Source organism: Podarcis cretensis (assembly GCF_951804945.1).
Source record: "Podarcis cretensis genome assembly, chromosome: 3".
Taxonomy (NCBI): Eukaryota; Metazoa; Chordata; class Lepidosauria; order Squamata; family Lacertidae; genus Podarcis; species Podarcis cretensis.
The window spans coordinates 122978732-123004276 of record NC_137172.1 but is presented as its reverse complement, the minus strand read 5'-3'; the positions used below and the strand labels follow the sequence as shown (position 1 = coordinate 123004276).

At 44.1% G+C, this 25545-nt stretch overlaps 3 protein-coding genes across 6 annotated transcripts in view; 2 read left to right on the top strand and 1 right to left on the bottom strand.

The window, feature by feature from the left end:
* Positions 1–25545, top strand: part of LOC307212601 (uncharacterized protein) — a 122118-nt gene that overhangs the window by 65991 nt on the left and 30582 nt on the right. The window lies entirely within an intron of this gene.
* The window catches only part of B3GNT2 (UDP-GlcNAc:betaGal beta-1,3-N-acetylglucosaminyltransferase 2), a 52354-nt gene that overhangs the window by 16932 nt on the left and 9877 nt on the right, over positions 1–25545 (bottom strand). For 2 of the 4 annotated variants that reach the window (XM_079970000.1, XM_079969999.1), the window contains exon 2: positions 19514–19604. The gene's annotated coding sequence lies outside the window, so the exon portion shown is untranslated. Of the gene's footprint in view, positions 1–7429; positions 7606–19513; positions 19605–25545 lie in introns of those variants that run through there. The other 2 variants (XM_079969998.1, XM_079970001.1) reach the window with 2 other exon arrangements.
* LOC307212591 (uncharacterized protein) lies at positions 7456–14266 on the top strand. Its single transcript, XM_079970101.1, has 3 exons — positions 7456–8627; positions 12642–12714; positions 12812–14266. The coding sequence occupies exons 1-3, from the start codon at positions 7880–7882 to the stop codon at positions 12846–12848; spliced, it is 858 nt and encodes a 285-aa protein (XP_079826227.1). The 5' UTR covers positions 7456–7879; the 3' UTR covers positions 12849–14266.

Genomic DNA, 25545 nt, shown 5'->3' with positions numbered 1-25545 from the left:
CAGACTCCGCTAACCCAGAAATAGTGCTTCAGGTTAAGAACTTTGCTTCAGGATGAGAACAGAAATCGTGCTCTGGAAGCGTGGCAGGCCCCATTAGCTAAAGCGGTGCTTCAGGTTAAGAACAGTTTCAGGTTAAGAACGGACCTCCAGAACGAATTACAGTGGTGCCTCGCAAGACGAAATTAATCCGTTCCGTGAGGCTCTTCATATAGTGGTTTTTTCGTCTTGCGAAGCAAGCCCATTGACAGCTTAGCGGATTAGCGCTATTAGCGGTTTAGCGGCTTTTAGCGGATCAGCTGATAAGCGGCTTAGGGCTTAGGAAAAGGGGGAAAAAAGGGAAAAACCCCCGCTGGAACTTGCAAGACATTTTCGTCTTGCGAAGCAAGCCCATAGGGAAATTCGTTTTGCGAAGCGCCTCCAAAACGGAAATCTCTTTCGTCTAGCGGGTTTTCCGTCTTGCGAGGCGTTCGTCTTGCGGGGCACCACCGTAAATTCTTAACCCGAGGTACCACTGTATTTGACTTCTGGAGGTGAAGCCACTGTAAATAGGTCAAGAGCTCTGAGGTGGGGACATGTTGACTACTGCTCCTGGTCATGGTAGAAACTGTCACTTGTGTTCCCTTTTTAAATGTGATGCTCAGATTGTGCTAGCCCTTCTTCTATAACAGCAGACATCATGGATGCATACATGGAAGGTGGGGAGAAAGCATGGAAAATTGCTTGTGGGCACATGTATAATTTGAAATGGTAAAGGGACCCCTGACCATTAAGTCCAGTCGCGGACGACTCGGGTTGTGGCGCTCATCTCGCTTTACTGGCCAAGGGAGCCAGTGTTTGGAGGGTAATTCAGTCAGCTGCTTCACTCCTTTTCTGGTCAAGTGGTAGAAGAATGCAGAGTAGTCTGCATTCCTGAAAGACACTCCAGTAGTAGTGCTTGGAACGGAAGGGTTGCTTTGCCAGCAGCCTTGGACCAGCAGCTATAGTGTCATAAGTGTGATAATGGCTGGTTGAACAATGGCTAAGAACAGTAGCATGTATCAGTCTCAGTCACCAGCTGAAGTGCCTTCAAGTTTTTGCTCAGGGCACATTCATCAAGGCAGGCATGCTGCTACTCTCTAGTATGACAAATTGCCAGCTATCCTCCAAGCTCTGAAGGTGCTGAGGTACATGGGAAATTTCCAAGCAACTGTGTGGTAACCCCGCCCCGCTCCCTCTCCAGTTCCAAGGTTTGGAGAAAGGCTACATATTGTGGATGGGAGAACCAAAGGCCTGAGGGTCAAATGTGACCCTCAAGATCTCTGACTAGCTCTTGGAACTCTCCCCAGGCCACATCCCTCAATGACCTTGTGTCCTTCAACTCTAACAATGACTTGGAGGTCTTTAAGCAGAGGCCTGACAACCATATGTCAGGAGTGCTCTGATGGTGTTTCCTGCTTGGCAGGGGGTTGGACTCGATGGCCCTTGTGGTCTCTTCCAACTCTATGATTCTTGCTTACCTTAGGGTTGTCATACACCCAGAATTTCCTGGACATAGCCAGGATTCAGCAGTCTGGGCAGAAATCGCTGAAATGTCCGGGAAAATCTGGACGTATGGCAATCCATGTCAGCAGTGTTGTTTTTGCCAATTTCCCTTAAAAATAGCTCAACAGCTTCTTGGGGGGGGGATTTTGTCTGGATTTTCACCTTTTGAAATATGGCAGCCCTACCCTGCCTGGATAGAAGAGGGAATGGTGTGAATGGGTGGGTAGAAGGTAGCCTACTGTATAAACTCACAAGATTACATTTATTACGTTTCCCACCCTGGCCTCTAGCCCTGCCCACAATTTACATGAGGTCCCTGGAAAGTTGCCCAGAAGACAATGTGGTCCTCAGGCGAAAGAGGCATGCAGGCAAAATGTTTGATACCAGGGCCTAAAGCCCACTGTGTGGCTTCAGGAAATACTGCCCAACAGTGCATGATCCTCTCTACTTCTTTCTGGATCAGAGAAGGGGTTATAACTGGTGGGGGGAGGGCTAGCAACTGCAATGTTTGGCTAAACCAGCAAGGTTAGAATTACACAGCCCTATTCTCAACTCCGTTTTCTCTGCTCAGTGATCTCATATTATTATGTAAGTACTCATTGAAAGTATGCTCTCTCTCACAGTAGTTGAATTAGTAGCAAGCACTGGTACTTTCCCCCTCTCTCTGATCCAGAGTTTACATTGTGTTGGTGCCCAGCAGAATAAGTGGTACTTATTTATTTAGGAATATTTTTACCTCCTCCCTCAGTATTGCTGAAGTGACATTGTTCCCTTCTTCATGTGCCTCCTCCTTGAGAGGTCAGGAGGGTGGCAACACGAGAATGGGCCTTCTCTGCAGTGGCTCCCTGGCTTTTACCGGACTTGATTTAACCAGGCTTTTGCCGGACTTGATTTAACATCCTATACCCTTTTTAAAATGCTGGCTCTTTTTTTTGGGGGGGGGGAGTTATTGGGTTATTATTTTTGTTTTGATTTTATGTATTTGATGTTTTATGTGAACTGCCCTGAGACCTTCAGGTATAGTGCAGTATAGAAATTAAATAAATAAATAAAACCATTAGAAACAATAAAATCAAAGGGCAATAAAATAGCAAAAGCATAAAGTTGCAACAGCATAATAAAACAAAATTCAGCCAAGGTGGTCTTGGGAAATAAGCAGGCATTTGCATAACAACACTAATGTGTAAGAGCCTTTGCCAGAAGCTTCCCTAAGGAAGACATTCCAGAGGCAGGAAGCCAACACCAAAAAAAGCAGAGATACAGAGAAAAGGTTCTCCAAAGGTCTACTTAGCATATGGGCCAGGTCATTCGCTGAAGGAAGTACTTTAGTACCCGGGTCCCAATTTATATAGGGCTTTAAAAAGGTAAGCACTTACACAATGAATCAAGTCTAGAAACTTGACAGGGCTACTTCTGGGTAAACATGCAGCCTACGCTGTTGAATATTCCAGGTACAATCTTTGGCCCACCAAGGACTATAAGGCCTACTGCATTCAGCTAAAATCTGACCTGCTATTTTATGAATTGCCGCAGCTAACCCTTATGTTTATGTTGCTGTTTTTGAACAACTCCAGCTAGTGGATCTGGGGCTCTGGAATGAAAAAACAAAATAGACCCCCATCAGCCTAAAGTAATGTGTGGTGTATTGTTAGGTATTTATTATTGTGCACGGCAAGCTAGGACTATCTTTACTGTCAATCAGGTGGCAAGAACGTTTTACTTTTGTAACAAGGAGAAATATCAACTATCTAGTTGTCCTTGCTTCTGGACAGTGCCCAAACTTAAGTCTTCAGGTGTTATGCTGCTTGGTATACTTGCAGAAATCCTCAATTTCACAATTGCTGCCCCAAGCAATTACAAATCATTGCAGCTCACTTGTGTGGGCTACACTCCCAGAAGTATGACCAGAGGTTCTTTGATAATGTTAGAAGAGAATGAGATTTTTAATCGCAAAGTTATGGGTTTGAGCCCCACATTAGGCAAAAAGATTCCTGCATTGCAGGGGCTGGACTACACTACCTTCATGGTCCCTTCAAGTTTGATGATTCTGTAAGTTTTAATTGCTACAGCAACCAAGACAGGGTTAAACATTCAGGACATTTTATAATCAGCCCTTTCCCCTGGCAATTCAAAGCATGATTTCAAATCCCCTTGATCCACCCACACAGAACATCCTGACTTTTTAAGAACATGGTCTTCTAAGAGATTCTCACCTTTTATTATAACTTGTTCCTTAAAGTGTGTGTGTCAGACTAACAGACTCATGATTTTTACAATCCTGATTAACTACAAAATAGCATATAGATTTCAAAGTTTGAAAAGTGGAGTAGCATCTAAGAGCTATGCATTGACAAACGCACTTCTCTATGTTTGTTTTGTCCTTTGTCCATAACATTTGACGTACACTTAAACCTTTATTCAGTAATAACTTTCACTGAGTTATTACAAAGGATTTACTAAACAGGATTTACTTCCAAGCATAAACTCTTTTTTCAGTTTCTGTAATCTACCTTTAATCTGCATCATGCACAAAGAAGCCCTAAGGCTTCTTTCATGAATACACATATGCAATCACTACCAAGGAGCATATTTGGAAGACACTTGAAACTGAGCAGTTGCCTTCATTTACCAGTGTCTGTAAACAGAATGGTCGCAATTATCGAGCTTCAGTACTTCCTATAGCCAGCAATCAGATTTACCATGGTTCTCTTCAGTCTGCCTCAGCTCCAATCAGCGTGCTGGTGTTCTGCTACTGCCTTCCATACTCTCCAGTACCACTCCCTTGCCAACAGTCCCTTCTCCTCCACCATTCCAGGTTTCCCCAATCTGGTGCCCAACATTGGTTTTAGATTACAACTTCCATCAATTCTAAGAATTAAGCATCCTGGTTGGGGGGGGGTGTGATGGGTGTTTAAAGTACACAAAACATCTGGCTGGTATCAGGTTGAGGGAGGTTACGTCAGACTCTTAAGCAGTAAGCTTTCCCCCAATCTTTAAAATATATATATATTTGATTATAATGTACAAAACAAAACAGGTGAGGATGTGTGTTTGTCTCTCATAGTAAGTATATTAAGTTCTGTCCCAGAACCTGAGGAATGCAGATGACATGTTTATAGCAAGCTGAAGTTCTTTCATGTATATCACAAACGTCTCCCAAGTTGCCAGAAAATTCCAGTACTTTTGCCTTCCCATTTGCTTATGTTATAATAATAATAATAATTTATTATTTGTACCCCGCCCATCTGGCTGGGTTTCCCCAGCCACTCTGGGCGGCTTCCATAAAAACCAAAAATACACTAAAATATCACAGATTAAAAACTTCCCTGAACAGGGCTGCCTTAAGATGTCTTCTGAATGTCAGGTAGTTATTTATCGCTTTGACATCTGATGGGAGGGCGTTCCACAGGGCGGGCGCCACTATCAAGAAGGCCCTCTGCCTGGTTCCCTGTAGCTTTGCTTCTCGCAATGAGGGAACCGCCAGAAGGCCCTCGGCGCTGGACCTCAGCGTCCGGGCAGAACGATGGGGGTGGAGATGCTCCTTCAGGTATACTGGGCCGAGGCCGTTTAGGGCTTTAAAGGTCAGCACCAGCACTTTGAATTGTGCTCAGAAACGTACTGGGAGCCAATGTAGGTCTTTCAAGACCGGTGTTATGTGGTCTCGGCGGCTGCCCCCAGTCACCAGTCTAGCTGCCGCATTCTGGATTAGTTGTAGTTTCCGAGTCACCTTCAAAGGTAGCCCCATGTAGAGCGCATTGCAGTAGTCCAAGCAGGAGATAACTAGAGCATGCACCACTCTGGCGAGACAGTCCGCGGGCAGGTAGGGTCTCAGCCTGCGTACCAGGTGGAGTTGGTAGACAGCTACCCTGGATACAGAATTGACCTGCGCCTCCATGGACAGCTGTGAGTCCAAAAGTTTGTTTCTCTACCATGGGTACATGCTACTCTTTGCAACCAGACTCTTAAGCAGCCAGTTGATCCCTCCCTACCTGTAGCATGGCAACTTTTCTCCAGGTTGTTGTACAACTGACCCAGCATGTGACATAAAGGGGAAGGCCTATTAACACCCTGATAACACGGGGACACACCAGGGAATTATGCAAATAGTCCATTCACTTCCTTGGATTATGAGAAGTCTCAAAAGACACCCTTTTGCTACCTTTCACCTAAGCCATACCAGATATATTCTACTCAAGTCTAAAAAGGAAAATCAAAATTTTCTATGAAAATTAAATGGCACTTAATGGGAAAAACCTACAGCATGGGGCATTTTATGAAAGGTAACGTTACTGTTGTCATGCAGGTGACTAGTTAGAGGTAAAGGTAAGGAAATATAAATAACCATGACTATATCCCTATCTATGAAACAGTGGTATTTACCACTTTTAATAAAGTGCTTTGTAACATAACAAAAACTTATTGCAACACGTAATTTTTGTGATCTTTGGCAAGAATGGAAAGATTCAAGAGCACAAAAGAATCAAGGATTCCCCTTATCTGATGAAAGGTAACCAATTCTTGTCAAAACAGATTCCATATTACCTAGCTGAATCCTAAAGTTAATCATTAAACTACACCATCTGAAGGTCATGCTAAAGGCTTTTAAAACAATTTCTGCTGTGTTAAACACCAAATTTAAAGTAGGTTATTTTAAGGCTTATTCATGTTTGGTGTCTGCACCTATATCAGTGTGGTAAATTCTTTATGTGTGAAATCACCCTCATGGAGTGAGATCATTGTGTCAAACCCTACAATAAAATTAACTCCACTAAATGTGAAAGAAGAAAACCTGCACAATTGCTAAAAAAAGAACTCCTATTGAATTCCAGAGGAAGCTTCTACGTTTGGAGCAAATTGGCATGGATTATGCTTGCCACTTCCAATTCAGAATGAATTATTTTTCCACTTTATAGCAGAGGGCTGCAGCTTCTAAGGGACAACTGTCAGTGGAACTGCCCCACTTCACAACAAGGCCTCTGTGTTGCAATTTTCTTCAATATACTGTAATTCATGACCAATGCCAGAAGATCACAAGGTAAGAGCAGCCAGGTCAAGCGCCTGCTATATTCCTCCTTTCAAATTTGTAACTAGGGGGAGCCCTGTTTAGTGTTAGAGTAGAAAACAAATCTCAAGGCCAACTTACTTTTTCACTCAAGCAGAAACAGAAACTGCTCTGTGTCATGTTGATACCTGAATAACAGCAACAGAAATCTGGCCCAACTTCTTTTTACAGTGTATTATCCAGATTTCACCATCACCCTTAGTCAACCACCCGCCCCCTCCCAACGGGGCAACCATATACATATGCACGCGCCCGCCCCCAGGCAAATGTAAAAGTAAATGTGTCTGGGATTGCAACCTAAATGTCTTTGTAGACAAAACCCCTCTACATTTTCACATGAACTCTACCATTCCTGAATACAATATGGACAAGGCTGATGAATGGACTGTGCAGGTCGGACAGGCAGCGAACTGCTAGAAGCGGGTGGGGGGAGAGAACGAGAAAGAGAAGAGCAGAGCCACGCCAGAAGGAGACAGGCTCCCATCTCGACGCCCCAAATCGGAGTCTCTCTCGCACGCGGCCACCGAGGACGCCCCAAGAGGAAATTCCCCCGTTTGTCTCGTAGACCTCAACGCCCATTCGTGAAGCCACAGGCTGAGCAAGAATTTCCCACGTCCAAGCCCGGGGAGCGGGGCGCAGAGCGAGGGCGCCCGCGGAGCCTGCCTGGGGCGGGGAGGGAGAAGGCGCCAAGTCCGCCAAGTCCTTGCGCGCGACCCCTTCCGACGCCCGGCCCAAAGCGCAGCCTCCCCTTCTTGCTCCCCACCACGCCGGCCAGGAGGGCTGCGGCCGCGGGTCCACTCCTGCCTTTCCCGCCTCGCCCGCCCCTCGCCCCACACAAACACACACCTTGGCGACGGAGGCTCGCCTTGCCTTGGCAGACAATGGCCCGGGCCGCCGCCGCTGCTGCTGCCGCTCCTACTCGTGCCGCCGTCGTCGGTGGATCCGCCACCATCGCTTTTCAGGTGGCGATGGCCTCGTCGGCGGCGCCAGAACCCGCCGCGGCTGCTCCCATTGCGCGCCGCTTCCGCCGCGCCTCCCCGCCCCCAGGTGCGGCTCCTGCGCTCTTCTCGCCGGGAACGAGGCCGGTGCTGGAGGCCTGGCGGCGGGGCGCGCGGCTTCCCTCGGCTCTCCCCGACGGCAGCAGGGAAGGGAGAGTTGAAGTCCGGGAAAGGGCGGGTGGCCACGCCGCCGCCGCCGCCAACGCCGCTTCCGCCGGCCTCCCTCCTCCCTCTTTTGCGCGCCAGTGACTCACTCCCTGGCTCGCTCGCTCGCTCGGCGACTCCGACAGAGAGCGCGATGCTCCCGAGGGCACAGCGCGGACGATGCCTAACCCAGCAGCAGCAGCAGCAGCTTCGGCGCCGCGGGCCGGCCAGCTCGCCGGGGGCCGGGGGCCATGCTGGCCAGGAGGCTACTACCTGCTCCGAGGGCAGGGCAGGGCAGGGCGGCGGCGGCGGCGCGGCCACTTGTTGCTCGGGTGCCCTCCGAGGCTGCTCCGCCTCCCGCCAGCCTCTCGCCCCGCTCGCGCAGGAACCCAAGGCAGCCCCTCAGGCGGCCACGCTGCCGCTGCCACCGGAGGAAACAGACGGGGAACGGGGAGAGGAGCGAGCCAGCCAGCGAGAGAGAGAGCCGAGCTCCACCTCCTGGGCGGCCCCTCCGGAGACAGGCCTCGCGGGGGGGGGGGGAGGCGGAGAGGGAGAGGGAGCCCGAACGAGTCCCGCTCCTTCCCCGCGCCGGCTGGAAGTTCAGCAAAGGAGGGAGCGGGGGCGAAGGGGGAAGAGGAGCGCGGCGAAGCGCGGCCGTCGGAAAACGCAAGGCGGGCAGTGCCCGCGAAAGAGCAGCTGCGGATCTAAGGAGGAAACGAGCCCATCGCGGCCACGTCTGAACAAACAAGCTTGCTCAAACTTCCCTTGGCCGCTGGGGAGAAGCACGGCCCTCAAAGGGCTCGACGTAGCCGGAGGGGGCCGGGATGGGGGTTTGAAGGCACCTTGGCAGGTGCGGGACGCCGCCGGAGCGCCTGGCAGGGTTTCTGCTGTAAACCCCGCGGGTGAGATGCCAACGAGGGCGTTTGCCGTTGCAGACAAGGGTCTTCCGTGTAAACGGGTCGTAAAGATCCTTCCCCCCCCCCGGGTTTGGCACCCTAGCCCCCACCACATTCCTGCTTCTTCAGCCCTCTTCACCGGTGGGCGGGTTTTGGTTGTTTGGGTTGTATATTTCTGCCAGCTCCTCAATCACAGGTCTGCCAACCTTCCTTCCATTCTGGGCATGTATAGAGGCATTTTTGCACCTGGGTGCACCTTTAAAAATAATCCCAGGAAGCACACAAGAATAAATGTTACTAGCTGTTTTGTATTTTTCTGTTGTAAACAGCCCTGAGATCTTTGGATGAGGGTGGTATACAAATTTAATAAATAATAATAACAATAGCCTTAGTTATTCTGCTGCACAATAGGGAAAAATGGAAGCTTGTGGTTTTTTGCATGAGGCAATATCCATTCCTGTTTGTTTGTTGTTGCTTTTTAAATACTGAGATCTTGTGGAAGAGTGGTATTTACCTGACTTGCATAAGGTTTGTTTAAGAGTTGTACTGAGGTGGCAGAATTATAGATTAGATGTACTTTCAGCGTACAGCAGTTGGAGGAAATTGGTGTGATGAGTGACCATCTACTGTGCTCAGGTGAGGGGCAAATAGACATTAGGGGTGCGGTGCTAAGAGGCTGCTTATTGAAACATCATGCATGACAAAAGGCCAACTCAAAAAAATACACTAACAATCTTCTACCGGGGGTGATTGGATGGGTGGCTGGGTTATTTTCACTTATCAGATTTTTTACATTAAGGGGAAATCTGGATTAAGTGTGTGTAAATCAATAAATACAGGCCAACGTTTTGATGCCCACAATGTTGTGTGGACTCTGTGAAAAGCATATGCTCACGAACTCATTCCAAAATTCCGGTAGCTCTTTTGCCTGGAAGCCCCCCAGTTGCTTTGTTGCTTTCCTGTTCTTCCTTCACTATCATCAGGACAAATTAGGGCTTCAGTTTTTCATCTACATTTGGTATAATTACACACACAAGCAATTAGTGCACCAAAACAGAATCTCCTCTAGGGGTTTGCTGGACTAAATTCTCATTAGAATTCAGCACAAATACAAGGAAACGGATCCTTGCATGTCGTCTCCAGCTGTTAGCCAGTCTAAATTCTACAAGACATCTGCTAGTTCTGATAGTCACTTCATTACCAAAGTCAATGTAATAATTGCTATTAACAGGACAAGAATTCAGACCTTGGTATGGAAGGGGAAAGCTATTTTTGGGGAAAGGAGTAAGAGTCATCAGGTTCCAAAGGTCAATCCAACTCTCATGTAAATTTGAGGCTAAACTGTTACAAAGCAGTGTAGTTTGAGAGCATTGTTGTGGTATGTTTGTACATTCAAACAATTTATGTATAAACTTAAAATAGACTTGCTTGAGTTGGTTGTATGTCCATAGCAGCCGACTCATTTTGCTTTTATAAGCAGCAGTGAGCCATATAATAGCAAAGTGTATGGGAGAGCTAGGATTCTATTGCCAGTCCATTTTTCATCTAAAAAGTATGGAGCCCCTTGCCCCCTCCAGCACTTTCAACTCATCTACTCCTCTCTCATCCGAGTGCAACAAAATTAAGGGTTCAGTTCTGTGCACTCCAACTTTAAAGTAACCCCACTTAGGATAGAACGGCAGTGACAACATCCTTCCCAACACAAGTCATACAGGAAAATGTAAACAAGTTCTTAGTTCACACTGTAGCACTATGTCTTATAGACTATATTTTTCTGTGTAAGAGAGTTCATGTGTCATCAAATTTCTAAATTAATGCCATGCAGTTTAATGTCAGTATATATTAATCATCCTGCTAAAACATGTAGATGCAAAGTTCTCAAGAGTATAGTTGTAAAAAGTGTGTATTTTAAGCTTAGAAAAAAATCTAGATTTAATGCAGAGCTTTCCAAACTTTTCATGTTGGTGACACACTTTTTAGACATGAATCATTTCGTGACACAGTAATTGAGTTTTACTAGCAAACCAGAGGTTAAACTAATCCCTTTCCAGCCCCAGGAGGAGTGTGTGGAGCGTTTGTGTGACACACTGCAGCCGACACACTAATGTGTCATGACACGCAGTTTGGAAAGCTCCACTTTAATGTAAATCGGGGTCCCCAAACTTTTTGGGCCTGGGAGCAGATTTGGAAATCTAAGAAACTGCTGTGGGCACCACAAAGTGCTCAATCCACACCAGATAAACTAGTGATACTCAGACCACTCCTGCGTGCAACAGCCCCTCGAGCATAACAGCTATTTACACTCCAAAAATAAATAAAATAGAAAAAAGGAGGCAATAGTCCACCCTAAACTACAGGCAATGTCACCCCACAAAACAACAACAAAGCCAAACTCCAGGCAGAGGTGCTGGCAGGTACCAAGGGATGTACCCGAGGATGCTGTGGTGCCCATGGGCACCATGTTGGGAAATGTATATGTAGATCAATTTAATGCATTCCCCCCCCCCCCTCAGATAAGTAGAAGCCATGTGTAGTTTATAAGAAAAGCTTTGGTCTCCCTCTTCTGGGCGGGGGGCTAGCGTCTAAGGGCTAGGATCCAGAGATACTTTAGACTGGACCTAATGGTTAGGGGTCCCTTTACCTTTAAATGCCAGAAAACTGGAATAGACATGGAGTTTCTGTAACTGAAGCTGTCATGCAATTGAAGGTACCATTCCATGTTACAAGTACCACTACATCCCCCTTACTGTCTCTGCTGGTTCATTTGTCCTCTTTGTGAGCAATTGATCTCATGCTGAATCAAGTTCCATAATAGGGGGAATCACTGCAGAGAAGGCTCTGTTCAACATTCCTAGTGATTTCTGCAAGTGGGTATCTCAGCAGGTCCTCTAGAGTAGAACTTAAGGTACAGGCAGGTTGATACATGTGTAAGTAACCTGCCCCAAACTATTTGGGGCTTTAAAATTCATGACCACTTTGAATTGGGTGTGGTAACTGGGCACTGGCAGCCTACGACACTGGATCAATATTGGTGTACAGGCATCTCACGTGTCTTCAAGTCATGTGCGACCACGCATATGCATGGTACCAGAAAACTTGAAGTGGGGGGAGAGACCTGAAGAGCCTTATCAAAGCCCTGCTGTGCCTCCGGCTCACAAGGAGACTGTCCCTGGAGCCTGAAGGGGATGTCCCCTTTGGGCTCTGGCGAAGGTCTCTTCATGAGCTGGAGATGCAGTGGGGTGCTCTTCACTTATGCATGCAGATATCTTTCTGTGGTTTCATGTAGAGGTTAAAACGTATGGGGGACAGAATAAAACCGAGGCACCCCATAAGTCAAAGGCCTATAAAACAAATTCCTCAGCAGCACCTTCTGTAACTGATTCTCCAAGAAGAACCAGAGCTACCACAACACTACATCCCAGCCCAGGCAACAGGTCCATCCATTTCCAGCATAAGGCATCCACTTGGGCAATTATGGCTGCTTCTGCTCCAAAACTAGGCCTGAAACCAGACTGGTATCACCTGACACTGACTGCTCACATCAGCTTACCGAAAATGGAACATTAAAAACTGGGAGGTAGATCTCTCAAACCAAACGTCTAAATTAAGCTTTCTTACCATGGGGCTCACTACTGCCTCTTTAAAAATTGCAGGGATCATTCTCCCCTCAAAAAAGGTTTTCACGACATCAAAGATTCACACACCCAGCCCTGCCCTGGCAGTTTCATCAGCTAAGATAGGCATGACTCCGGAAGACAAATAGTAGACCTTATCCCTCCAAGTAGGTGGTACACATCTACATGTTTCACAAGCTGTGACATGACCATATGGCACACACTGTCACAACTATGGCATCAAAGTAAGCATGGATGCAATGACTTTATCTGCTAATTACTTAACTAATTCTTTGAGGATTATTGTTTTGTTTTTTAATATGTATTTATGTGTTTATACTGTAAACCTCCCTGTGATCCTCGGATGAAGGACGGTATAGAAATTTCGTAATAAATCTCTCGCCAGGTCTGCACCCAGGAGGCCCTTCACTACATGAAAGATCTCTGCAGGACTATGTTGAACAGACAGTGGTGGCAAAGTATGATTTGTTTGTTGCAACTTAATTAAGACTGCAAGTGGGTTTTCATCTCTGTTCTGATGTAATCATAATGAGTCTTCTTCCATTTATGTTATAGACCCTATGGTTTCAAGGAGCTAATACTGGCTCAATGACTAGACCGAGGTTATTTGGGAGTGATCAAAACAACATTCTCTCTGACCCATCTTTCAAGATGCAGGGACAAGAGAGGTTGGAGAAGGGCTGGAATCAGCCCAGGACACTTTGAGGCCCGAGATAAAAGGATAAGATGCTACTCCTCTCCCATTCTATATAAAGAAGCCAATTGGACTGGTAGCTAAATTATGAAATTTTGCATGTTAGCTTGGGAGGTCAGGGCAGGCAATGTGGCACATGCAGTTTTATTTTCCTCCACTTTGCTGCCCCTCCATATCTCACCCCGTTCAACTCCCCATCCAAGCATCTGCCTCACTCTGCCTAATGGTGGGGCCAGTCCAGGGAAGAGGAACTCAAAAATTGCACAGCAATTATACTAATCCCTTCTGTCTCTAAATGTGATCCCTATTTAATATTTATATAGCACTTTCCCCAATGTCAACCTTCATTAGAGCAAAGATCATTACTTTTGACAAGTATGCAAGAGTACAGTCTACTACACCTGAGTGGTCCTTGTGTAGAACTGGTACTTTTTAAAAATAGTTCCTGTGAAACAGTGGTATTAGTATCTAAAAGGATAAAGCTGCACTCCAATTTCAGCTCTTTAGTTCATGTATGCTGCTAACTGTTTCTCCTAGAATGTTTTTAATCTATTCTTTGACTTCCTGTGTGTCAAATAGAGTGGTTACAAGGCTGTATAGTCTAGATATGGTGTCGCCTGGGGATGAATGTTTAGTTGATTAGTCATTTATATTTTAACTGATTAAGCAATCAATGGATGAACTGTAAATCAATTTGTATATTAATGTAAATTCAGTATGTGTCTTTTTAAGCATGGAGGGCAAAGACATACGCAGGGCACAAAAGCCCTGCACACTTTCCCTACTCCCCCATTCACTGGAGATGTTATTTAGCATTTCAATGGACTTCTGACATCTGACCAAGCAGATGCACTTTCAAGCATATCATCATCAAGGTAAGGGCAAGAAACATGCTTTATTTCAAATGAAAGCTGAGATTCTCAGGAAGCTGAATTCTGCAGAATCGTGGTGAAATTAAACCAGACAGTACAAGATGCAGACTTTTTGCAACATCTGATTGTCTCTGCACCGGAAAAAGTAACATGAGAAGTAGACTTGAAAGATAAGACTGATTATGTACGAAAAGATAAAAGTGGAGGTGAAAGCCCTTGAATGCTTCTCTCTTGGGAAATAACTGAGTAGGAACTATTGCTTGCCAGATCAAGCCTCACCTTATTGTATTCAGTAAGCAAATCACTGCAAATTTCACCTTCACTCTGTTGCTTATGTACTTAAAAAAAAGGGGGGGTATTTTTCCTTTGATTTGATGTGTTTACATTGTATAGCTTGTAATATTGATCCTTGCAGTGTGGTGCTATTATTTGCTGAAATAGAAGAAGAAGAAGAGTTTGGATTTGGTATCCCGCTTTCACTACCCTAAGGAGTCTCAAAGCGGCTAACAATCTCCTAACCCTTCCTCCCCCACAACAAACACTCTGTGAGGTGAGTGAGGCTGAGAGACTTCAGAGAAGTGTGACTGGCCCAAGGTCACCCAGCAGCTGCATGTGGAGGAGCGGAGACGCGAACCCGGTTCACCAGATTACGAGTCCACCGCTCTTAACCACTACACCACACTAGGAAGAGAAGCACTAGTGTGTGATGAGGCAGCTAATTTTTATTTCCTGATGTGCCCAAGTAATTATTTATCCCTCACATTTGTATCATGTCCTTCTATTACCTTGGAAATGGCAGTCTCTTTTCTCATGTAATGCACAGATACAAATATTTTACGGGGAGTATTTTCATTTGCTAAAAGGAAATAATCATGCTTCAGAGTAGGAGGGTCCCTCTTTTTAAAGTATAAAAAAGAATTACCCAGTCTTCATCATAACTAGATACATGCTTGTTTATCTGTCTAAATCAGAGGTTTTCAACCTGTGTGCCTCGGCACCCTTGGGTGACTTAACAATTGGTCAGGGGTGCCGTGGGGTGCCCTTCTCTCTCCCTCTCCCTCTTCATGTCACCCATGCTTTCTGCATATCTGCAAATCCTCTTTTTTCTGCACCAAATCTCTCCATTTTTTTCTGCACCAAAAAGGGTGGAATGGGGTGTGGTGGTGGGTAGAATGGGGGAATCCCCACTTACACAAGTCCTGTAATGGAACCTCAGTGAAAGTGGCTCCCAGTTTTTTTTTTTGGGGGGGGGGAGACCATTTGACAACATGGGACTGATCTCTATGTAAACATGTTTTAAAATGCAGTGTCAGCTTCTCTGAGACACCCAGTGACAATAGGGCATTTTTATATCTAAAAGGCAAACTTGGGTACATTTATATACGCTTGCAGCATGCAACTTTTTTTTTAGAATGCATGTTTCATTTTCTATCTGTATATAAAACAGCATCAGCATTAGACACTGCAACTAGCAGTCTTGCATGTGCAAGCAAAACTGACCACTTGCTGGAACAGGCCAGGGTCCAAATGCTGGAACGAGTTTGCTATAGTAGCTGCTTGCTTCCTAGTGATTACTTTCACATATATATGTGCATATAACTAAGAATTATATGACAGAATTTGAAGCAATGGGAATTAGACCTGTTTCAGGTCTGCCCTACAGCTTTCTCTTTATCCCAGATCCCTGCTGGCTGCTTGTTGCTTACTCAGTTCTAAAGCAAAGTTCTTAGGTGCATATGCAAGGCCTTCTCAATTATTCCCCTGCATGGCAGGTGGAGCCTAGCATTCCTCAACATCAGATTCTTGACACCTACTTGAATTCTTGCCTTCATGTCCTGCTTGTGGGCTTCCCAAAGGCATCTGGAAGGCCACAGCTTGAAACATAATGCTGGACTTGGTGGTCCTTAGATCTGATTCAGCAGAGCTACTCATGTTCTTATTCTGAAGTAGTTCTAGGGTTATGTTCTATTATGAGTCACTCAGGGTTACAACTTGTGGGCGAGATATTTAGAAATGAAAAGATACAAAACCCTGCAAAACCTATTTACTAGTAGAGAAGGTGGGATGACTATATTCACCATAAGATGTGATCACTCTTTCAAACTGCTCCCAGGACTCTCAGAACCTAGTCTTTCTCCAGCTGAAGCTGAGAACACATCTTATATATTGCTTACAATACCCACATCTGCAAACAAACAAATTTGCCTTATTTACCCATGTCAAAATAAGATCTTACTAGATTCCAATGGATTCCCCCACCCCAGTACCTCCTTTGTTACTGTGGTAAGTTTGCCTTGCCTTCTGTTCTTTTAACGCTTCTGGGTTTTGTAGCGTTCCAAATTTCATAGTACATAACTGAGAAAATTATACTAGCTTTCAATGACTTCCTCCAATAAATGCTCATAAGAAAAGATGAATTTCTTCTTGACTACACAACATAATTTGGCTTACAAAGCTATTTATTTAGCATGAAAGCCACCACTACCAGATTCAGCCTGGGATATGTTCATATTAGCACAACGTGAAGCCAAGGCTGCTGAAAGGCCAGACAGGACAGAAATATGGAAGGGAATGGTTATGTAATGTCTCAGCCAAAAGGATTAACATGACTGAAGGACACAGAGCTCAATTCAGCAATACTGCCTGCCCCAGGCATCTCCCTGTGACCTCGGGTTGTAAGAAAGCTTATGCATTCTCTGTGTCCTTTTTGCTTCCTTTCGTTCCCCTCAGAAATGATTATTTTCTCAGCAACCCAAAAAGCCTTCAGCATTCAGTTTTAACCTAAATCGGTGATGGACGCTTACAAGACCACAATCTGAGTCCTTTCTTTGACAAGACTCTTGAGTACTTCGTTGGCACATATACGGAGTCAATTCTGCAGCAACACAAATCTGGAACAGCCATAGAAACTGAGAGTGAGAGTGCTTGCCTGGATTCTGCCGATGCCACCTTGCAGAGTAAGCCTTCCACCAGGGAAAGCTAATCAAATATTACAGTCATCTTGTAAGAAAGACAACCATGTGTTTCAAACTTTAGGAAGAAACTGATCAAAGCCCATGCATAACCCTCTGTTTTCTCCCCAAATGGGATTTAATTGACTTTGATTGGTCTATAAATGTTACACGCAATGGCATGAATCATAGAATCAAAGAGTTGATGGTTATGTCACACTTCAACTTGCTATACAAGGCACCAGAAAACCTCTTAAATCTTCTTCCCTGTGTGCATTGATGTTTTACTCTCCACAAGCATGACCAATCTGGGTCCACTTTGCAATGCACTGTTATCATATGTTTATTGCCCATGCACTCTCTCTGTCACACATGTGACATTGCAGTCCAGGTATGTTTGGGAATAGAGCCTGGAACAGCTAGAAGCAAAAATCTGTAATAGAGACCTTTGTACACTATACAGTATACTGAAGACAAAGGATCTGGATCACTTAAGAAAACAATACTGTAACATTTCCCCACACCCTAAAGGGATTTAGTAATCTCTTTAAACCACCTGCATCATGTTCCTTCCTCACCCACTGTCATCTGGCAGCAGTCATTTCATACCATCAAGCTACAAGAAAGCAAGTGTCGCTACACTCCTCCTTTTCTTGAACTGCTCCTTTCCAGCTGGTCATTATAAGAATTTTGTTCACTGGGGTCTAGTGGCTGAGTGTTTCTTTTTCCCTCCCTCTCAATGCCTTCTTTTGCGTTGTATCTTAGATTATCAGCACAATGTCAGCTATGTTCTTGTATTTTATCTTTGTAAGCTGCTCTGGAACTCTTTTTGAGATGAGGTGGGTTGAAGATATTTTAAATAAATCACAATAAATATAACACTACATGCATGTGATAGGTCTGTCTCTGAGAGTACAGTTCTTCCAATAAGAGACCAAAGGAAACATTGCTCACAGGGAGAGCAGTGCAAAACTCTGGAATCCAAATGAACATATTTGGGAAGAGGGAAGCTAACCACATCTTGGGATGGTCACATGACTATCATTCTCCATGTCCCTCCCAGGGTAAGAGCTTTTTGTTGAAAGAAACAATTTATAACAATCCATGGGGACATATAACAAGTTGTTGTGTCTACTGTTAAACAATTAAGTCCAGTATTCCTGCTTTCTAGACTTCTGTCAGGTACTAAAGTTGAATAAGGTTTCATCTTAATGTAAAGCAATGTATACTTTCACTCTCAAGTAGTAGTCAACTCATTATTATAATTCCTCTGCAATTTCAGTTGCACATAGAAGTTTCTAGGCAACCACAAGAATAATAAACATGGGTGGGTGGAGAAATGTTCATAATGGGGGGAAACTCCATTTTTACATGGTTTTCTAAAAGTATAAAAGTTTTATACAGTAAAATATAAAAAAGATATGTGCAGTTTTCAAAAATCTTTTGCCAGTCAGTTTTGAACAAATTCATATTGAGGCATCTAATCATAAGCCTGCATTTTTATCAAAGCTTATATTTTTGATTAAGGCCTGTATATTAAGATGAGCTTAAAGATTTTCAAATGTTTCATGCCAGGCAGAAGACCAGCTGCCTAAGAACCTTGGCAATGTTTATTCTCCTGGACAAGGGGGCCCCCTGATTTATAGCAGAAAACAATTCTCAAAGTCGTAAAAAGGGAATTACAGGCTGAGAGCGAGGACACTGACCTTGCATGTTGCAAAGTACAATTAAGCTGTAAGAGTGGTTAAATTAAGAGTTGGTAAATAGTAAAATAAAACCATGTGCCTCCCATTAAACTTGAGCCATATTTTCCTAAGGTTAAAAGGCCAAGAGCATCTGGCTGGCAGAAAGGAAGAGAGTATTTTGGGAAGTCTTTTTCTAAAGTTGTTTCTTTCTTAAACTGAGATCCTTTTAAGATTTCTTTTCCTTTTAAAAGGTTATTTATGTTATGTATTAAATATATTGGCTTAAATGTAATTATGCAAAGGATTTAGAAACTAAGAAATGTTAAATCCTTATGCTAGATTCTTATTTCATATAGTTGAAAGAGATCACAGGGGCCATCAGCCCAGCCCCCCTGCCAAGCAGGAAACATCATTAGAGCACACATATGGTTGTCAGGCCTTTGTTTAAAGACCTCCAAAAGAAGGAGATCTTTCAATGATGATGTGAACTCAAGATCCTTGAAGTCTGTTTAATATAAAAATTTAAGATTAACCATTTGTTTTGGAGGGCAATAGGGCAAGGAGGGCAAGAGGTGAGCTGGTAATTAAGATTCCTTGTTGAGACACATGTAAGATATATTACTACTTATTTGTCATTTATAGATAGAAGAATATATAGCTTTTTGTTTCCCATAAAAGGGCAAAAGGAAATGGGTGTATCTTTTGTGATTGGTTCTAGCAAACAGCCAATAGGAATTTCAACCAGGCTGATTGGACAGAGGCAGCCACAGGAGGAGCAAGGGGGCTGGGTTAAGGAAATATAAGTGCTGGCCAGAATGGCAGGAGGGCAGGCCAGAGCTTGGTAACCATATACCACTGTGCCTCTCATTTATTTGTCTGACAAATAAATTATTATTTTAATTTCTCTATTGCTGCGTTGAATATTTCATCCCAGCTAAGCGTTAACCACAAGCAGGGTGCTACAATATTTTTATGAGTATTATTTTGGCTAATGGCCCATATTTTCACCACCATTAAAAACCATTAATGTATATATAAGACAAAATGTAACTTACAAGGAATAAGAGAGGAGTGAAGCAGAGAATTCAAATGTGTCGACAACAGCGGACGGTAGTTTTCACTTCAATTTGTTCAGTCTCCTTGGACCTAAAATTAAAATATTAATTTAAAAATATGTATATATATATTGAGGGTATTGGATGTCCTGGAGGTTTTTTCAAAAAGGCATGATGCAGTCTGCTAGATGCTGGGGCTGTAATGCAGAATTTGCATCAATAGTTCATATGATATAATGATACAGGGTAGTGAACCTGTTGTGTGGAAAAATCTTTCTTTGGTTTTAGGAACATATTTGTTTGTGGGTGTTAATCTGTGATCCTGGAGTGAATGGGTCACTCCTCAGTGGCAGAGGATGTGGAGAACTGAGAAGCAATTAATTGTGGTGTGATGAGCATGGCAGGTGTGTTGGATTAAGCATGGGGGGCTAGGTGTGAGGGGAGTATGAATATCCTGCTGTTATTTCTGGGAGGAGAAGGTATGGCATAGTTAGTGGCAGTGATCAGAAAAATAGAACGGAACACCAGCTTCATGTCATCCCCTCTACTGACCCAAACTTGCAGGGAACTGGTGACTTGGCTACTGGGACTCCCAGGCCTCAATTATACAAACCAGGTCAGACTTTCTTTACTTTAAGAAATTCTATCTCAATCCAGAAACTTTCTACTCCGTTATAATGAACAAGACACATCTTGAGCATCCCCCCCACCCCACCCAATAAACACAAGGTTGTGTTTATTCTTAGTTAATCTCATTGGACAGGGACCAAGAGGAGACTGTTACCATTCATACCTACTCTATCAGCTTACTTGGTTGTTGGCAAGTGTTAATGGTCAATTCCCCTCTGTGTACATGATGAACCTCAGGTGTCCCAAGAAGAATTGGCTTTTCCCTGATTCATCAATTCATTTCTTCCTGGCTAGCCCTTTTCTTTATTCTCCGGAGAGAAAAAAAATGGGCAGGATTCATTTAAGCTGATGTGTACACAGAATGAGGTCCACTTGTGCAATGGGACTCCACCCTTGCATTCCCTAAATCTGTCTGTAGGGTTTTGGGGAACCCCCAGCACAGGTTAAGGGGGTGCATGCAGAGAGAAGAGAGGGTGGCAACCTTGTTTTAGGCATGCATGCATACCCACTTTGGGCTACATTGAATTCCACACAATGAGATCTCCCCTGGTGCTTTTGTCACCCCCTTGAATGCCTTCTAGGGTGCCCTGCAATGACTTGTTTGCATGGCGCCTGAAGGGACTCTACTTCCAACTTATCAAACCTAGCTTAGAATCTATATCAGGGTGTGGTTAGCTAGAAATCACTTGTTTATTTTTTAAATTTCATGCTGCTTCTTATTCGTCTACTTGCTTATTTTGAAGCTTTTAATAAAAAGTTTAATGATAAACCTGGAGCTGACTGAATAAGGTTTTGTTTGCCCACAGTCTCCCTCACCCACAGTTGGCTACTTGTGCCTAAAGCTACCTGGTTAACAGAAGGAAACTGGCCCAGATCTGCTGTTCTCCACAGAAGAGGTCTGAATTCTTACACATTCAGACTAGGGTTATATAATGTGGGTGGTGGCTGCCTCTCGCTCTCAGCTTCACCTACCTCACAAGGAATATGTGTACCTTTGTCACACATGGTCGTCCAGCTAAATACATTTTAATGCAACAAGTACTGAGGCTAATGGATTTTGGAACTAAGCTAGTAAACAGCTGCTCATACTGTTTAAACAGAGGCACCACTGATTGTTTCATGACTCAACCACAAAATGTTCAATGTTAATCTCACATCAGGAATAAAGTTAAATAGATGGCAAGAAGCTGATAGTTACCCATATTTATACTAATTAATGATGGGTACTCCCCCTCCCCCTGTCCTCCAAGATATTTCCCCTTTTCCCTGCACTCACAAAGCAGCTGGCAGCTGTAATTTCTGTGCAGGTATTTCTGGAATAAGTCATTTCAGAATGGAAAACTTAATATCCCGTTATCAAATGTTCACAAATGTCACCAATATCAGAAAGTATAGATGTTTCAGGCTGTAGAAGTAGAGTCTCTAATTGAAATCATTGGAACAACTGTAAATTATGGAAACTGGTAAAATTTTGTGATGAAATAAATGTCATTCTAACAAATGGGTGGGAAAAGGGAGGCAGTTTTCACTGATTCTCCCCTCTGCTTGCAGCTCCCCTTACTGAGCACATTTTCAGGGGCTGTAGGGACAAAGAAACTGTGTATGTTGCCTCGCTCCTTCTCACCAGCAGAAGCATCCTGTGAATGGAACTCCACTCACAAGATGCTTCCAGGGGGCCACTAGGTGGCGCATCGGAAGATGGCTGACAATAACATCTCTCCGACCCACACGAGGTAATTTGGAGGCTATGATGGGGGTAATTAGCCTCCTTAACCCCCCCAGGATTATGGGGGAGACGGCCCTTGCCTGCTGTGCCCTATACCACCCCCGAATTTGTGGGGGTGGGGGCACTAGGCACAAAGCCCTCCTGTGGGATTTTCGGCACTCCTCGACGCCGTCCCCGATTCGCGCCGCTGGTTGCAGTGATCTTTAAAAGAAATAATTTGGACATGATTAATTGCATACATCAAGGAAAAGGGGGAGTAAATACTGCTGACAGAAGAGATCTCTGATAACAAGACAACAATAAAATACGAGAAGAACGTCAAGATACGGTAATGACTGAGGGGGGAGGGGGGGAAAAAACCTGCCTCTACCTTTTTATGTGATTTAACAAGAATCCCCCTCCCCTAATGAGTCAGAAATTAAGGACTTAAGCTGTGGATTTAAGGCTGTGTGGAGATAAACTTTCGATCCAAAGCAATGTTTCAAGATGAAGCTGGAAAGCTAAGAGTTTTGGAGTGACGCAGTCAGGAAAAAATGCCGTTCGCCATTTTGTGAGGCATTGTGGGAGCTCTTGGGTCTGGGAGGAGAAAGAGAGAAATAGAGTTGTTTACATATCGTGAATCAACTCCTCGGTGGGACTTAAGAGCGACAAATGCCAAAATTTACGATGGATAAAGTGATGTTATCTACGAAGGAGATATATGGAAACCATCTGGACTTAGTGGAGGAACGGGAAATCCACACAGGATTATTACACTTGCTATGGGCTTAAGGAGACTAACAGAAGAGATTGTAAAGGAAAAAGAGAAATTATACGAACAAGATATGATGTGGCAACACCAAGATAAGACTGGATAGAATTATGAACTTTGTTTGGACTGATTGGTACTGATTTGGACATTAACGCAGTAATAAGAAGATGATCTGAATTCCCCTTTGGATCTTGAAGTATGGGTTCCCCCAACAAAATTTAAAAATTTGGCTTTGTAATTCGGAATTTATATGATGTGATTTAATTTGATGTGATTGGCCAGTTAATAAAAATTATTTAAAAAACAAAAAAAAACAAAAACACAAGATGCTTCCAATGGTAGAAAGATACAATTCAAGATTAGCAAAGTCTGATGTAGATCCTTTTTTACAAAAGTAAGTCCCCCTTTTCCTAAGATGGTCATAATGAAAGAACTATCTGTAATAGCATTAAGGAGTGTCTGAGGAAGCCACAAGGCTCTGGTTAAAAATATCATTTAATCCAGAAACACTGAGGGGTGGTTAGTATCTGAAACACTTTATTGTAGTCAGAAGATCTTGAAAAGAAGAATCATGTGCTGGATTCTCATTTGTATTTCACTAACCTTCAATCAGATGATAAGATACAGTATAGGGGAGAAACACAAATTTTCTATCCAGCTGACACAAAAATTTCAGACATTTTCCTCCCCCTCCTCCAATGAAGCACATCTGCCAAATTTCAGATACAGTGGTACCTAAGGTTACATACGCTTCAGGTTACAGACTCCGCTAACCCAGAAATAGTGCTTCAGGTTAAGAACTTTGCTTCAGGATGAGAACAGAAATTGTGCTCCGGCGGCACGGCAGCAGCAGGAGGCCCCATTAGCTAAAGTGGTGCTTCAGGTTAAGAACAGTTTCAGGTTAAGAACGGACCTCCGGAACGAATTAAGTACTTAACCTGAGGTACCACTGTAAATGGTCAAAGGGCTCTTCATTTAATGAGTCCATTAAGAAAGGCATTGACTAATTCCTATTTGACATAATATCAAAAAAACCCAAGACAAAACAAAACACCCTGGTGTAATGCAAGAACAGAAAGAAGAACAGACCTGAGTGCCAAGGTAAAGAGTATTCCTCCCAGGCACCCTCCAGCTGGAGGGTGCCTAGGAGGGATGCAGCAGTTCGGGTGCCCTGCAGGCCCAGTGTCGCCCGGGGCGATCAGCCCCTCCCGCACCCCCTAACTATGCCACTGGTGTATGGAAGTCCTGGGTTGCCAAGCCAACAAAACCCACCCCCCTCTCAGTCTCACTGATGTCCAAAGGAAAGCAGAGCAATACATCTGGCACCAGTTGAGCTGCAAGAGTTACTGGAAGAAGGCATACAAGGCACCATCCAGGCATCTTAGGGACTCCACTCTGGATATTAGGATTTACTCCTTAGTCTTCTCCCAAAGATATCTGACAAGGCAGTGGAGATTAAGGATCAGAGTTTTCCTTCATTTAGATTGGCTACCTTCCCTGGCTGATGAGCCCCATCTGCCCCTCATTTCCCTCTACACCACATGCAAAAACTGCCTTCTTGGCCTTTAGACCCACTTTTGGTCTCATCTACTCAATCTGCCGGAGCCTGTCTTTGTATGCAGAGAAAGTCCCTAATTCACTGAGGGTTTAAAACCCATCAGCTACCCTCACCTAGTTTAGCTGGCCAGTTCCTGGGCTGTGGTTGCTGTTGCATGCTGACGGCTTCTAGGAACCACAGGTGAGAGCTGAGTACAGGTTGGGGACTAAAGGTGGACAAACTACCCCAGAAGGAGCAGGACATTGTCTCCCACCAGAGGTTCTACCCCTTCCCTGCCACCCCATACACCTCTGCAGACCTATGGTCTGTATTTAAAATGCTAAACAGGTACCCCCAAACAAAATAAGAACAAATATAAGATCAAAGTTCCTGTTTTCCAAAAATTGGTCAATTGCTAGCCCTGGCCAGGGGTTGCACTCCTCCTGAAGAAACAGGACCGCAGTTTGGGAGTGCTTCTAGATCCAGTATTGTCACTAGAGGCCCTGATAGCCTTAGTGGCTAGAAGTGCCTTTTAGAAGATGTGACTGGTGTAACCATTACAGACATTCCTGGACAGGGAAACCTTGGCCACAGTAGTTCATGCCCTGGTGTCTTCAAGACTCAGTGAGTGCAATGTTCTATTTTTGGAACCTTCTTAAAACATTTTTGTTCAGACAAGCCTATCCAGACATGTAGAAATAATGTGTGTTTTATCTCTTTTTAGCTACTGTTGATATTAATAATGTTTTGAATGTTTTTAAATACCTGTTTTTAACTGTTGTCACTGATAATTTTAATGCTTTATTTAACATTTTCATAAACCACTTAGTTTTTTGTTACTATCAAGTGGTATATAAATTAGTTTTTAAAATTGACTCTAATAATAAAAATTTTAAATGCAAATGGTGCAACAAGGAACTGTGCTTTTGTTTTACACATACAATCAAGGATCCAATCATGGCACTTTTTATTATTATTACTACACATCCCTTTATTAGTTTCCAATGATCAGATTATTTTGCTAGAATGTGCTCTCACTGTTCTCTCTCTCTGAACCTTGTGTGCCCCACTGTCACACATCATATAATCTGGCTCTGGCTAAGGAAACAAATGAAAAAGGAAAAGAAGAGATAAAAAAGGTAAAGGTAAAGGTACCCCTGCCCGTACGGGCCAGTCTTGACAGACTCTGGGGTTGTGCGCCCATCTCACTTAAGAGGCCAGGGGCCAGCGCTGTCCGGAGACACTTCCGGGTCACGTGGCCAGCGTGACATCGCTGCTCTGGCGAGCCAGAGCCGCACACGGAAACGCCGTTTACCTTCCCGCTGGTAAGCGGTCCCTATTTATCTACTTGCACCCGGAGGTGCTTTCGAACTGCTAGGTTGGCAGGC

Coding starts and splice junctions, on each gene's coding strand:
- LOC307212591 (XM_079970101.1), top strand. CDS start 7,880: ATGCTCCCGAGGGCACAGCGCGGACGATGCCTAACCCAGCAGCAGCAG. Junction 8,628..12,641: donor TTCTGCTGTAAACCCCGCGG/GTGAGATGCCAA, acceptor ATCTCTCGCCAG/GTCTGCACCCAGGAGGCCCT. Junction 12,715..12,811: donor GAACAGACAGTGGTGGCAAA/GTATGATTTGTT, acceptor TTTATGTTATAG/ACCCTATGGTTTCAAGGAGC.